The 15,713-nt window shown below is 35.7% G+C and overlaps 2 protein-coding genes and 1 long non-coding RNA gene across 12 annotated transcripts in view; 2 read left to right on the top strand and 1 right to left on the bottom strand.

The window, feature by feature from the left end:
• arhgef1b (Rho guanine nucleotide exchange factor (GEF) 1b) overlaps window positions 1-5,324 on the top strand; it is a 42,687-nt gene extending 37,363 nt beyond the window's left edge. For 7 of the 10 annotated variants that reach the window (XR_007139522.1, XR_007139523.1, XR_007139521.1 and 4 more), the window contains 2 exons: window positions 3,603-3,693; window positions 3,728-5,324. The gene's annotated coding sequence lies outside the window, so the exon portion shown is untranslated. Of the gene's footprint in view, window positions 1-3,602; window positions 3,694-3,721 lie in introns of those variants that run through there. The other 3 variants (XR_007139517.1, XR_007139518.1, XM_047808636.1) reach the window with 3 other exon arrangements.
• A 1,190-nt stretch (window positions 5,325-6,514) lies between these two features.
• Window positions 6,515-12,647, top strand: cd79a (CD79a molecule, immunoglobulin-associated alpha). The gene is made up of 5 exons (XM_027172160.2): window positions 6,515-6,670; window positions 8,320-8,673; window positions 9,819-9,934; window positions 11,338-11,397; window positions 11,663-12,647. The coding sequence occupies exons 1-5, from the start codon at window positions 6,634-6,636 to the stop codon at window positions 11,780-11,782; spliced, it is 687 nt and encodes a 228-aa protein (XP_027027961.2). The 5' UTR covers window positions 6,515-6,633; the 3' UTR covers window positions 11,783-12,647.
• On the bottom strand, window positions 8,698-15,711 carry LOC125140242. Its single transcript, XR_007139525.1, has 2 exons — window positions 15,317-15,711; window positions 8,698-10,253 (listed from the first exon to the last, which is right to left on the bottom strand). It is a non-coding gene; the product is annotated as an uncharacterized LOC125140242 (long non-coding RNA).
• Window positions 15,712-15,713: the final 2 nt, after the last annotated feature.

Genomic DNA, 15,713 nt, shown 5'->3' with positions numbered 1-15,713 from the left:
ACTACTACAGCTTCAGAACTGTATGTTCTATTAGTTGTAGCGTTCATGATGATATGTTTTGCAAGTATTTTGTGTTAATCAGTGATTGTTCACATGAAAAGATTTTCCCACGCTGAATAAATGAAACCGGGGGTCAGTGACAGCGTTATAATAACTGTAAGCCCAGTCATGGCATTCAACTTTGTAATCTCACTGTGTGTGTGTGTTTATATCAATTTTGAACTTCTTTCCTGTCTCAGCAAAACTTCAACTCAGCTACTACAGGAAAATTATTTAGCATTTCTAATTCATTCAACACTCAGGATGATATACTTGTTTTTAAGGGATTAAGAAATAAAGTAGTTAGGGAGTTACGCAAAGCAAAAACAAACTACTTTATGAAATTGATGGCTGACTCAGGAGGGAACAGTTCAGAACTTTGGAAACATCTAAATATTTTAACTAATCGAGTGCCTAAACAACAAAAAATTAATAGCGGAATTAAATCTAAATGGAATCGTTACTAACGAAAGGACTGAAATTGCAAATCAATTTAATAGATTCTTTATCCAATCATCTGAGGATTTGGCTAACAATTTTCAACCAGTCCAATTAAAACACATACTGAGAGATCAAACAAGATCTTTTTGTATAAAAGAGGTAGACCAGAGTGAAATTGCTGAAGTTTTTAGACTGTTACGGCAATCTAAGGCCAAGGACAACTTTGGCTTGGATACTGCTTTTATAAAATAAAAAAATAAAAACATAGTTCTCTCCTTTTATTACCAGTTACACATGTAGTAAACTTATCTATTAGAGCAAATGAATTTCCTCAGCAATGGAAAACAGCTATTATAACCCCAGTCTTTAAGTCTGGAGCATCTGATCAGGTCTCGAATTATAGACCGATTTCAATTTTACCTGCACTCTTAAAGGTTCTTGAAAAAACAGTACCCAAACAACTTGTTGATTATCTTGAAAGTAACCATCTTCTATACACCAAACAATTTGGGTTTAGACCACGGTACTCAACAGAGCTGGCAAACTGTTACCTCATTGAAACAATAAAACAGTCATTAGATGAAGGTAATGTAGTGGGAGCAGTATTTCTGGACTTTAAAAAAAGCCTTTGATACTGTGATCCACGAAATTCTTTTAAATAAATTAGAAAATTGTAACTTGTCACATGATGCAATAACTTGGTTTAGATCATATCTTGAACGTAGACAGCAGTGTGTTAGAATAGATTAAACCCAGTCATCTTTTCAAACTAGTTGAATCGGAATTCTACAAGGCTCAATTTTAGGCCCTTTGCTATTTAGTTTATATATAAATGATCTTCCATACAGTTGGAAGAAAGCCAAATGCCAAATGTATGCAGATGACACAATTATATATGTCTCAGCAAAAACTCCTCAGATTGCAGCTGAAATGCTTTCAAAAGAATTGGATGGTGTATCACAGTGGCTCCGAAACAATCATCTGACCCTGAACTATGATAAGACAGTCTCTGTGCTTTTCGATAAAAAGAAAGATCAATAAAAATTTTAGAATAAAGATTGATGAGAAGGAGATAGTTGAGGTACACGAATTTAAATTTCTAGTTGTTACATTAGATTCTCATCTTAAGTTTGATAGTCATGTAAAGAGGCTGTGTAGAACTGTCAAGACTAATTTAAACTGCTTTCGATTGATAAGACAATATGTACCCATTAAGGCAGCACAGCAATTTATGCATTGTATGATATTTTCTCATCTATCATATTGCATCACTGTTTGGGGTCAGGCCAATCAAACAACAATTACACCTATTAGGTCGTTATATAAACAGGCATTAAAAGTAATGGACCAACAACCTATAAGATGGCACCATTGCATCATTCTAAGGAAGCATAATATATTGAGTTTTGACAGTTTTGTAAATTATTCATTTTTAAAACTAACAACCTTGCACCAGAAAGACTGTCAATAAGTAGTGATACAAAAGAGCGGAATAAGAACTAGAGGCACAACTAGTGGAAACTGTATAGCCGCAAAACGTTGAACAACATTCGGTCAGACGTCATTTTTAGTCAGAGGCATAAATTTATGGAACGATTTACCACCAGAAATTAAAACATTAACAAGACTCAAGGATTTTAATACACATTTAAAGCAGTGGCTGAAACTGAAACAACTCTGTGAACATTGACTGTATAGGATACAACGCAATGTATGTAAACATAATGTTGCATACGTCAGCATGCACAGACGTATGCATACTTTTGTGTTTTGTATTGTTAAATATGTCTACACTCAGTTTTATAGTGATTGCTATATTTATTTAAGTCCATTATAGCTTATGGATGGAATGTATTTATTGCATGTATTTTAAGAGCTGTAAATTCTCGATTTAATATTCTGTAATTTACAAACCTAACCAGGGACAGGGGTTGCAAATTAGTCATGGCTATAAACCTGTATGCATGGCATCTACTTTGTATTTTATAAAGCAATGTTTTATGCATTTGTCCCTGTCAAATAAACATCAATAAAATAAAATTAAAATAAAATGTTCCGATAAAACAAAATGCATACGTTATCCATAACTGTAACGTCTGCACACCTTCAGGCGTTCTCAAAATTAAAGGACATTTGTTATGCCTCCACCACCAAGTAAAAGGTGACTGTTAGTGTCTTTGTGTCCGTTCAAAAGTCTTGATATTCAGGATATCTGAAGAATGAGGGGTGGAAGGTTTGTAGTATTTATATGGAAGTATAATTGGAACAAACAGACAAAATGATTAGATTTTGTAGGGTCAAGAACAAATGAAATAGTTTTTCTTTAATAGCTTCATGTTTGACATAAAGAGATGTTGGGTGGGTAGTGGTAGCCCTTGTGGTAGCCCTTGTGGTAGCCCTAGTGGTAGCCCTAGTGGTAGCCCTAGTGGTAGCCCTAGTGGTAGCCCTTGTGGTAGCCCTTGTGGTAGCTCTTGTGGTAGCTCTTGTGCTAGCTCTTGAGGTAGCCCTTGTGGTAGCTTTTGTGGCAGCCCTTGTGCTAGCTCTTGTGCTAGCTCCTGTGGTAGCCCTTCTGGTATCTCTTTTGGTTACATTGTTGAACCGCTGGTCAGAAGTTCATGAGTTCCAATGAGAGCACTGCCCTGAGCATGGCCCTTAGATTGTTGAACAATCTTTGTTTTCAGGTCATTTAAGAGTTGTTTTGAGGCCTCCATGTTGCCACAGTTGTTTGATAGATCAAAATAAAATTGCTGATCCAGACATCCAAATATTTATAAATAAAAATCATGGAAATTGTCAGGGGCTCCTAAACTTTTGCATACGACTGTATATTAAATAAGTGTTAGTTACACTAGATGACAAAATGCCTAGTCTTAAATTAGCCTTAAAAATACTTATTTACTTCATGTTCAAAAATTCATTTTGATTTTCTTCCTCCATTCTCCTGTCAGTCCATCAATTTCAGCTTATTATTAGACCGCATGTAAACATATGTGAAATGCCAAGACCTGAGAATTATTATACACCATTAACACACCATTTTTAGATCACTAAATCCTTTGATGTTGGAAGTTCATGCTTATTTAAACTCTACATTCTTTTTTTTTCTCTTTTCTTTATTGCAGAGATTATCTAAAGCCCCAAGCTGATGATGTGGTGAAAGAGTCGCTTAAAGAATTGAGAGAGAGAGAGAGAGAGAGAGAGAGAGAGAGAGAGAGAGAGAGAGAGAGAGAGAGAGAGAGAAAGAGAAAGAGAGTGTGTGTGTGTGTGTGTGTGTGTGTGTGTGTGTGTGTGTGTGTGTGTGTGTGTGTGTGTGTGTGTGTGTGTGTGTGTTTTAGTTATGCAGAACTATTGGCCCCAAATGAAGATGGTGAAAATAGAAAATGTGTACTCATGAAATAACAGGTCTTGAGCACACACAAAACAAAGAAAAGGGTTGAAGGGGATCGACATCTGCTGATTCTGTATTTGATTTAAAGTGTGAAGATGTTTGTGTAAAAATGGAGTTTTCTCTCTAAGCCACAGCCATGTTTCTATCATAGTGCATCAGTTACAGCTTAGCTCTGGTCACATGGCCACTGTAGAGCTATTCTGCCTTTAGCACGGTGGGGTGAGTGAGTCAGGATATGTTCATGTGAGTCACTTAGATGAGTTCGAGTCCTCGACAATCTGCTCTTTAGAAGAACTCGGCTGTATTTTCACGTCTATGCTTAATTGTCAGAGCAGATATGAAGTTGGGAAGTACTTTCTAAAGAGTAGCTTCCTTACCTTCACACGCATCAGGTTTTAGACCAAAGAGAACCTAATAAGCAGATTTCTAGCAGTAAATCTAATAAATAGATCTGATACGAATTATTTAGCTTTTACATATATAACCAGATGCAACGATAAGCATGGAGAACAAGATTCAAATGCACTTACTTCCCTTTCTTATGTTCTATGCACCTATATAAATAGTGATAAATAGATTATACAAGTAAGAAAACATCAGCCACGAGACTCCTTCAGGAAAAATAAAATAATAATAATAATAATTTCTCCTATTTGAGACCACCCTATTGAGGGATTATAGGTTTGCTAAATATAAAAATTATTTTAGTGCTTTTTTTGTTTTGTTACTTCTCGCCTTCTGACAAATCAGAATCAAGAATTCAACAGGGTAGAAAAAGGTATACACATTTATCTCAGACTGTCTGTTTATACAAATATCATCTAGGCTGATGTGGTGAAGAGCTCTGAAGTGGATTATTTTTTTGTAGCACACTTGTACCACAACGATTCGCGATGACAATTTTTTATTTATTAATGAACGTCACAATTTTTAACTGTTTATAGTTTGTTATCGAACATTTATGAGAAAAGTGTTCCTGTTTTTTATTCATTGTTTTAGTAATTATAAACAGTCTTTCCCTCGGTAGCTTGCCTTTTTAATTAAAAAAAAATTATATATATATATTTTTTAAGTTAATCAAACAAAATAATCTGTTATCCCGACTCCAGAAAGCAGAACTTTCAATGTCTACAAATAAAAAAAACAAACTTCACCACATGAACCATTTGATATTTTTACTTGTTGAACAACACGTCATTATCTGTTTATTATTCCGATCAGATTATGTCCCACATCCCTATGTACTGTATGCCTGTGGTGTGAGCTGTCAAGAAACAAAGAAACAATACAAGGACATTGATAGAAGTGATTTAAACATATATATCATTTGTAATATGTGAGTGTTGAAGCCTGAACCATCGTCAGAGCTTGATACAGTGCTGGGACATTATGTATATTGTTAATCATCACTTTCTGACATAAAATGGTTAATTAAATGTTAACAGTAACAGTGCTATTTTCGGCTGTGTATTTTTTTCTTTCTTTCATTCTTTTTTATTTTTTTGACCCGCAGTTTAACGAAAAATGGACTTTGTAGATGTCCAGTGAGTGTGATTTTATATATATATATATATATATATATATATATATATATATATATATATATATATATATATATATATATATATATATATACATTTTTTTTTTTTACATTTTTTTTAAAATAAAAAAACAATTAAGTTAGGAGGACCTCAGCACATCAACATAAACAGTTACCATTATCACGTCTATATATTTGTACGTGTTTATGCTGCTGTCGCTAAAGCGCCTTCAGAATTTTATTAAAAAACATAATGGTAAATATATACCAGTAATAACGTGCCTATTATTCTAAAGCATTTGCACCAGGACCTCACAGAAGTACTGAACTGTATAACGTTAGAGAGATCGACGAGATATCGTTGTGCCTTGTGGCCCTACACATGAAGGTGTACTCAGAAGACAAAGTGAGATTTAATGAAAACTGCTTTCACGCTCATGCCATAGTTAGAACGCCATAGTTTTATCATGTTTATTTAGCTAAGACACACTTGTATTTTTTAATGTACAATGCTATTTATAACGCAGGGTGGATTATGCAAAGAGTCGGGTCTTTAATCTCACTGTTCTGGCTCAGTGGCTGTGTAGAGAACATTGTGGCTCTTCCTCTTTCTTACCATCAGTAGCTGAACGGCAATTATGCTCAAGTTTCGGTTCCACATCTAAAGGCTCTGGTGGCAGGTTTTGTGTGTGTGTTTTTTTTTAATTATTATTGTTGTTTTAACTGTCTCACATTGCACACTGTTCAACTTGTGCCTCTTTATATAGTGTGTCTCTTTTTCTACGCTGAACCAAATATTCTGTTATCTATATAGTTGTAAAATTTCACTTCATAACCGTCATATATTTTGGCTCAGTGTAGTACTATGTATATTTTAGGGGTGTTGTCACTCTCACAGCTACTCCTGATTCAAGCAAGAACTATTCTGTGTATTTGTGCTTTGGTTTTTCTATCATGTAAGATACTTTGAATGCATCGAGGTACATTTTTATTACTACTGTAATTTTTTTTTTTTTTTTTTTTTGGAATAAATGATTTCAACAATTGCAAAAATTTTCTGTGACTGATGTAAGTGTATGCGTTATGAAAGTGTGTGTGTGTGTGTGTGAAGCAGAAGGATGAAGCGTGGGCAGGGGAAAGGGTGGGAGTGTACAGATCTATGTGTCGGGGTTAACTAACATTAGCAAGCCATTTTGTTGCACCTGTTTGCTCAACTTCATCGGTGATGGAGGCAATATTTGTCTTGTTCTGTCTTTTGGGAGGTAAGCACTATTTTTCACCAATTTTATTTAGGGTCACATGTTCTTAGAGAAATGGCACTAAATTGTTCTAAGCCTTGTTGCTGGAGTGAAATGATCAGACACATCATTTGTAGTCTTAATATTCATCTGTAAACTGGGACATAAAATGTAGTGTACATTCAATCAGTGTGTAATTATAAATATAAAAAAATATAAAGATCTTCCCTTGCACGAAATAAATGGTATAAAGAAAAATATGTTAATGTGCAGGATTAATTTCCTGTATTTTTCAATATGGATATATAAAAAGAAAAAACTTTTAAATTATATTGCATTATGTTGCGTGGAACTACAGTCTTGAAACATTTTTTTCAAAAGATATTATTTTTAAGTTTTAATCCATGTACAGTTCAGTGTCTTTTTATTTCTCAACACAATAAAAACTGAAAATGCGCTACATCCAATAACGTTTGTGTCTAAAACAAAATCCATTCTTAAACCTACTTGAGTGCAACTTAATTTAAAAAAAAAAAAAAAGATAATATACCTGATTACAAAAAATTATTAATTATGTGCAGCATCCTTAAATAATTCAATTTTCACACATAAACTCACACATAAAGAATAAGCAGCAAAATAATTAATCACATTATTGTTATAATTGTTAATGTACACTACAGTAAAACCGAACAGAAAGTGTCACGTTAGCCACAACTACATCAGCTGGTTAGTTTTGCTCTCTCTTTTTTTTCTTCTTCTTTTTTTTTTTTATCTTGTTTGCAACATACATCTGTGAGTGTTTAGCTTCACTGGAGCTCATCTCCTGCTAAAGTCAGTTCAACTTGATCTCTTTATCTCTGTGTGTATTTACAGAATATGATATTAGTCAGGACCTGAATTACTGGCATTCTGTAAAAGAACAAACAAAAATGGTATTTGTGGTTAATTACATTGATATCAGGAAATGGAAGTCTTGTATAGCTGTATACACTCACTGGCCACTTTATTAGGAATGTACATTGCCAATCATGTTGGAGTAGCTGGGTGCACATACACTGGTTACACAGATACAAGTCAAGCACTTCAGATAATGTGATCTCGGTGACCTCGACCTTGGCACGGTTTTTGATCCCAGACCTGCTGGTTTGAGTATTTGCGGAGATACTGCGGATCTCTTGGGATTTTCACACACAACAGTCTTCATAACAGAGTGGTGCCAAAACCAACAACCTCCAGTGATGAACAGTTCTGCAGATGTTGATGAGACAGAACAGAGGAGAGTAACCAGAGGAAGGTTTGGGTTATCAGAAAGGTTACAATAACACAGACGTTCAGTCACTTGTTCAATTGTGGTGAGCAGAAAAGCAAGAGGCTTGAAGCAGCTAACAATAGAACACCACATTGGATTTCTCTCCTGTCATTTAGAAGGCTCAGGCTCACCAAAACTGACACACTGATTATTTAAAACAAACAAAAAATAAATTACCGGTCCTTTTTAACAATCTTTAACTGTCCTGCTTATATACGATTGGCTGATTGGATTATTAATACACAATAAAGTACTTATTTTATTATTTATTTTTAATTGTTTTATTTATTTATTTTTAATCACTAAAGATTTGGATAAAATTTTTAAAACGTTTCTTGCTTTTTCTATCTTTTTTCATAAGCTGCTGCCAATGCTGGGAGTACTTCTAAAATAAAACTGCATATAGAATCTCCTAGCTTACGGCTCGCTGTCTCGAACAAAGCCAATGTCCAGTGCTGTTACATCTCCCAGGCTACTTTGAAGGTTTTCTGGGTACGAAATGTCATGGATTCCTTTAACACGAGTGTAAAGATAGCGGTAAACGGCACAGATGCAAGAGTGGAAATTCGCAGTGAGAAGACGGGGTCAGATACAGTGTGTTCAAATCTGACTCTAAGCGACGTTGTTCTGAATGATACAGGCCTGTATCAATGCATTCTAAGGCATCCAGACAACACCACCGTCTTTACACCGGGCACCTATTTACAAGTATACAGTGAGTAGACAATATTTTGGTGTGTATTTCTCTTCAGATGGTAGCATTAATATTTTATATGAATATTTTACCATTTGAGCAGCCATGTTTATTTTAAAGTCAACAATAGAAAATCGACACTAGAAATTTGATGTTATTTTATAGCCAGTGACATAATAAATAATGTTGCTCTGTTTCTGATCTTCTGAACCACATACAAGCCCATAGATGTGTGTAAACTATATTTGATAGAAATATATAGTAGGTGTGTTAATGTCAGTTTCCCGTTTCCTTGTCAAAAAATTTTAAATGATGGCAATAAGAAACAAAAAAAGGTATTTTAATTACAATTTCCATCCCATTTTGAAGCCATTCATTTAAGATACCTATTTATTTGTCTTAGAGGATCACTTCTACCGGGTTTGTCTTCAATGCAAGACATTTTTTTTTTGACTTCAGGAATTTAATGTGATATTTCTTTAGATGTGGAATAATCATCACATCCTGTTTATATATATATATATATATATATATATGATATAGATATAGATATATATATATATAGATAGATAGATCGATAGATAGATAGATAGATAGATAGATAGATAGATAGATAGATATATGTCTGTGGTGTGAGCTGTCACTAAAGAAGCAATACAAGGACATTGATAGAAGTCGTTGAAACATATATCATTTATAATATGTGAGTATATATATATATATATATATATATATATATATATATATATATATATATATATATAGAGAGAGAGAGAGAGAGAGAGAGAGAGAGAGAGAGAATTCTCAGCACTGTATAACTGTGAACTGTTTAAAACTTTCTTTTCCATTAATTATTAAGTATTAATGATCAATTCAAATTAAGATGTTTCATTTAAATACAATTAGGGTCAAATTTTATTTGGGAAAATTTAAATTATTTTTAATATTTTTTTAGAAAACATTATATATAAAAAAAAACAAGTAGAGTTGCAATAATATTTGTCTTTTAGCAGAAAAAACCTGCAAGACAAACTGAAATTCATGAAAGTAGGATTTTTTGACAAGGTTCGTGAAGAGATGAGGAGGTTACGAGAAGGAACCATTTGCTGTTTATTAATCTATAATACTGTATATAGAGACAGAACATAATCTGTGTTTCTCATTAGCCCCCATACAGATGAACCTGCACATCAGTGAGGAGAGTAAGAACAGCATCATCACTATTCAAGGGGTTCTTCTGCTGCTGTTTGTGCTGATTCCTGGCACCTTCATCATCTGCAAGGTCCTTTACACTTCACACTCGTATAGATTTAACATGTGGTAAAAAAATTGGTAACACTGGTATTGTAAGGTCCACAATTTACAAAAAAAAAAACTTATAGTTTGTTGTAAACTGAGATGGTTTGGACATGTACAGAAGAGAGAGATGGTTATATTGGTAGAAGGATGTTGGCGATGGAGCTGCCAGGTAAAAGGTCAAGAGGAAGGCCAAAGAGGAGATCTATGGATGTGTTAAATGAGGACATGAAGGTAATTGGTGCGAGAGTAGAGGATGCTGAGGATAGAGATTGGTGCAAACCGCGGAGTCTCTGTGGCGACCCCTAACGGGAAAAATCAAATGTATAAGAAGTCGTTATAATTCATTTCATTTGTGATAAAGAACAATTACTCAAATATTTCTTACTACACTATACACTATTTTGGAATATTGATACATTACTCCAGTATTGTTGGGATCATTTGGCCAACATGGCCTGTATCACAAATCCACTTGCACTTAGATCTAGAAATAGTGCAGAATTTTCAATAATAAATATTTATTATTTACATTCTTGTACATAAACATTCAGTTTATTTCCAAATATAGATGGAAAGCTAATTCCAAGATATTCAGTGTAGTCAGACTTTTGGAGCTCACTCTATAGCATGATTTATATTATTGCAACATTACAATAATTTAAATACTGTACATGCCCTGCGATGGGTTGGCACTCCGTCCAGGGTGTATCCTGTCCTGATGCCCGATGACGCCTGAGATAGGCACAGGCTCCCCGTGACCCGAGAATAGTTCGGATAAGCGGTAGAAAATGAGTGAGAGTGAGTGAGTAAATACTGTACATAACTGTTAAACCCAAATCAAGTCAAGAAGATTTTATTGTCATTTTAACCATATAGTGAAATGAAAAAAAGGTTTCTCCAGGATGTGTGTGTGTGTGTGTGTGTGTGTGTGTGTGTGTGTGTGTGTGTGTGTGTGTGTGTGTGTGTGTGTGTGTGTGTACAAATTCAAGAAATTGTAGAAATCTAGAAATTGTTTTAATTATGTCCTGTTGGCAGATATTTCTTCTCGATTTTCAGCATTCTAAAAAACGTCTTAATTTTATAATAGAATAACAGAATGAAGTAAATCTAAAGCTTGATATTAGCAAGCTTGATGCTAGCTGAATAAGTAAAATATATTTGATCGATAGTTACCTCATGATATGATTTTTGGTATTTTTACGATCATTTAACGTGCTGATTTTTTTGCAGTGTGCTCAATTATTTATTGTTATATTACATTGAACAAATACTCAGTTTTAATTGATAATTTATTGCTCATTTGTGTAGCAAAATATTTAAGTCTAAAATCTGAATTTTTCTTTCTTTCTTTCTTTCTTTCTTTCTTTCTTTCTTTCTTTTGCACAGTCAAAGGGCTTACATGAGCTGGAGAAAAGAAACAACAAAGAGGAAGAAAATATTTATGAGGTATATCATCTCTTGCGTTCTGTAATATAATATCTTGTTAGAAAATTCCATGCTTTTTTCTATTATCAATAACTCTTCAATCATCCTGTTCATTTTATGTGCAAACAAATGTAAACATTTTAACAATCTGAAATGTGAGCTGCATCATTCTGAGTGCGATGTGCTTGATCAGTAAAGGTTATCGTTTGCCTTACATGGAATAACTGGTGTTTGATTTAAACAGAAATAACAGGAATTTACATGTTTTGTTTTATTTTACCTACAGGGTCTAAACCTAGATGATTGCAATTCCACATATCATCAAATTCAGCGCTCTCTCGTCCAAGGACCATACCAGGATGTGCTCAATAACGATGAAGACGACATTCAGCTGGAGAAGCCCTAAATGTGTGGCTGTAAAGCACCAGGATCCGTGCCATACAAACACATAGTGCAGCTCTATTACTAATGTTTGCTTTGTCAGATGTAGGTATAAACTAGAGGTGTAACTTAATACGAATGTTATTCTGATTGAACAGATAATGCATCCTAAATGAATACAGACATGAAATATGGATGAAGTATTCACTTTTTCTAGAAAGCTTGCCAGCTTCAGGTGTTGAGATTGTGAGGTTTTTGCTTTTAATGTTGAGCTTTAAAGGTCATGGGGAGGGTTGCCAGGTTTGAGCAAACCCAAGACTTGCAGTATACATTGATCAGCTATAACATTCAAACCCAATGAGAGGTAAAGTCAATAACAACCCACACATTATTATTGTCCAGAGCTACTCGATCAGACAGATTTTTGGAGTATTGATGCAACAAGTTCGATCCGTGGCGATCCCATTAAGCAACCTACTGGTCTTAAAGGATCTGCTGCTAACGTCTTGGCGCCAGGTAACACAGCACACCTTTAGGGGTCTTGTGGAATACATACCACGAGGGGTATAAGCTATTTTGGTGGCACGAGGGGACGTACACAATTTTAGGCACGTGGTATCAAAGTTATGGCTGATTGGTGTATATCTACAATACGCAGATATTATATGCAGAACCTGGCAACCCTGCTCACAAAAAAAAAAAACAACAAGGTTCACTTACATGATGATCCTAGTGGGAGATAAACTGTTTCTTTTTAGCTTGACTGCCTTACTGAGTGCCAAAATAAAACTACATTTTGGCCATATTTCTGTACAAACAAAAGAAGTATGCTTTTATATATTCATACGCCGCTCCATATAGCTCATTATAATAAAATGCTGCATAAAGGACCCATTTTGTCTGGCAGCTTTCTTTCTGGAACGTAGCAAACCAAAAATATGAGTTAATCTGATGGAATATTATTAGAGGGATGTTGTTAACTGTAGCCTAAAGCTACAGTTGGTTGATTTAGGGAAGACGTTTCTGTTTTGAAGTATCATTAGCTTGCAAACTCGCATTTGCTCACATTAGGTAAAGATAAAGAAAGACAAAGCTTGTAAGAAAGTTCACACAGCACATCTGGTTTAGAAGTTGAACTGAATAAAGTTATGTTCTGCAAATGATTCTGAACAGATACAATACACAATGGCATTGTGTTACAACGCTAGTTAAAATGTGTAAAGCAGGAAAGGAATTTCAAAGGAATTTGAGGTTCAATTCCTGCTTCTGCCCTGCATACATGGATTGGATGTTTTCTCCAGGAATTCTGGTTTCTTCCCCCTGTACTAAGACATGTAGTAGGCTGATTGGCATATCCAGGGTGGGGGTTCTTGCATCTTTCCACTGTGTGTGGAGTTTGCATGTTATCCTTGTGCTACGGGGATTTCTCCAGGTTCCTTCCACGGTACAAAGACATGCGTTGTAAGCTGGTTACAATTTGTCTGCAGTGTGTGTGTGTCTGATTGTGCCCTGTGGTAAGTTGGCACCCTGTCTGGGGTGTCCCCTGCCGTGTGCCCCGAGTCCCCTGGGGTAGACTCCAGGCTCCCTGTGAACCTATGTAGGTTCAGAAGATGGATGGAAGGATGGATGGAGCCTTTATATAGTAGCTTTGGTTTAAGGAATAAAAATTTTGGGAATCTCATTTTATTACCATGAAATTCATTTTCATTTAACATATAGTATTAACTGGACCATGGGATTTTTAGTCTATTAAAGGATATTATAAAAAAGATATGGGATAAGGATGGGTTGGAATTTGTAATTATAAATTACTATGAAGGAAAAACGTTTGCAGTTACCAGCCATAGTACAATATATAAAGTCTCACAGAAGTGAGTATACCAATCTTTTCATGTGACAACACTGAAGAAATGACACTTGGCACCTCATGGCAAAGAACTCTCTGAGGATCTGAAAAAAAGATATGTTGCTCTACATAAAGATGGTGTACGCTATACGATGATTGCCAAGACCTTGAAACTGAGCTGCAGCACAGTGGCCAAGACCATGCAGCAGTTTAACAGAACAGGTTCCACTCAGAACAGGCCTCGCCATGGGTGACCAAAGAAGTTGAGTGCACGTGGTCAGCATCATATCCAGAGGTTGTGTTTGGGAAATAGACGTATGAATGCTGCCAGCAATGCTGCAGAGGTTGAAGGAGTGGGGGTCAGCCTGTAAGTGCTCAGACCACACGTCACACACTGCATCAAATTGGTCTGCATGGCTGTCGTTTCAGAAGGAGGCTAAAGATGATGCACAAGAAAGACTGTCTTTGCTGAAGACAAACAGACTAAGGACATGGATTACTGGAACTATATTCTGTGGTCTGATGAGTCCAGGATAAAATTATTGTGGTTCAGATGGTGTCAAGCTTGTGTGGCGGACAACCAGGTGTGACGTACAAAGACAAGTCCGTCTTACCTACAGTCAAGCATGGCCTGGAGTGTCATGCATGAGTGCTGTCGGCACTGGGGAGCTACAGCTCATTGAGGGAACCATGAATGTCAACATGTACTGTGACATACTGAAGCAGAGCGTGATCCCCTCCCTCTGGAGACTGGGCCACAGGGCAGTATTCCAACATAACAACCTCAAACACACCTCCAAGATGACCACTGCCTTGCTGAAGAAGCTGAGGTTAAAGGTTATAGACTGGCCAAGCATGTCACCAGACCTAATCTCTATTGAGCATCTATGGATCATCCTCAAATGGAAGGTTGAGGAGCACAAGGTTTCTAACATCCACCAGATCCATGATGTTGTCAAAGGAGTTTAAGAGGACTCCAGTGGCAACCTTTGACGCTCTGGTGAACGCCATGCCCAAGAGAGTTAAAGCAGTGCTGGAAAATATTGGTGGCCACACAAAATATTGACTCTTTGGGCTCAATTTGAACATTTTCACTTAGGGGTGTACTCACTTTTGTGGCCAGCGGTTTAGACATTAATGGTTGTGTTGAGTTATTTTGTGGGGACAGCAAATTTACACTGTTATACAAGCTGTACACTCACTACTTTATATTGTATTGACACAGTGTCATTTCTTTAGTATTGTCACATGAAAAGATATAATAAATTTTTTGTGAGGTGTGTGTACTCACTTCTGTGAGATACTCTCTCTCTCTCTCTCTCTCTCTCTCTCTCTCTCTCTCTCTCTCTCTCTCTCTCTCTCTCTCTGTGTGTGTGTGTGTGTGTGTGTGTGTGTGTGTGTGTGTGTGTGTGTGTGTGTGTGTGTGTGTGTGTGTGTGTGTGTGTGTATTAATGTAATAAAGATGATTTTACACAAAATAAGATCTAAAATGATATTTGATTATTAAATACAGGTCCTGTTTGGATTACTATTATTATTATTATTATTATTATTATTATTATTATTATTATTATTATTATTATTTCCTTTTCAAATATTTTTTCCTTTAAAAAATGACTTGTGCAAAGCATAAAAGAACTTTACTATAATTTACATGTTTATTTTTCTATTTTAAATATTATTAGTGCAGTTAGAAACGATCCCATTCATTACCTGTACACCTGCACGTTCCTGCAGGTATATAATAAGATGAAGTTTCCACTCTCCTTTTTTTAGTTGTCATGCCCATTAGTACCGGTAGGTGGCGATAACACCCCGTTAGAGCGCATTAATAAGCTCAAGAAGAAGACGCACTTTCGCTCACGTTAAGAACAAAATAAGACAAATATGTCGTTTTTTAAGCACATACGTTTCCATGTGGTCGTCAGGTGTTTAACCGAAATAAACTGACGCCTATGCAGAGCTACATCCTAACACACACGCACTGGGAGCCTCGGTTCACCTCAGAGCTCGTTTGTTTACGTCCCTTCTTGTAGCGTCATGAGTGTAACCATGGCAACGCAGGAACGCCAGTGGGCGGTACGTTAGAGAAAAGGAAGAACGTGATTGG

This window comes from Tachysurus fulvidraco, chromosome 25 (assembly GCF_022655615.1).
Source record: "Tachysurus fulvidraco isolate hzauxx_2018 chromosome 25, HZAU_PFXX_2.0, whole genome shotgun sequence".
Lineage (NCBI taxonomy): Eukaryota > Metazoa > Chordata > Actinopteri > Siluriformes > Bagridae > Tachysurus > Tachysurus fulvidraco.
Note: the sequence above shows the minus strand (reverse complement) of the source record. Positions and strands in the feature narration are given on the sequence as shown.

Coding starts and splice junctions, on each gene's coding strand:
- cd79a (XM_027172160.2), top strand. CDS start 6,634: ATGGAGGCAATATTTGTCTTGTTCTGTCTTTTGGGAG. Junction 8,674..9,818: donor CACCTATTTACAAGTATACA/GTGAGTAGACAA, acceptor GTTTCTCATTAG/CCCCCATACAGATGAACCTG. Junction 11,398..11,662: donor AGGAAGAAAATATTTATGAG/GTATATCATCTC, acceptor TTTTACCTACAG/GGTCTAAACCTAGATGATTG.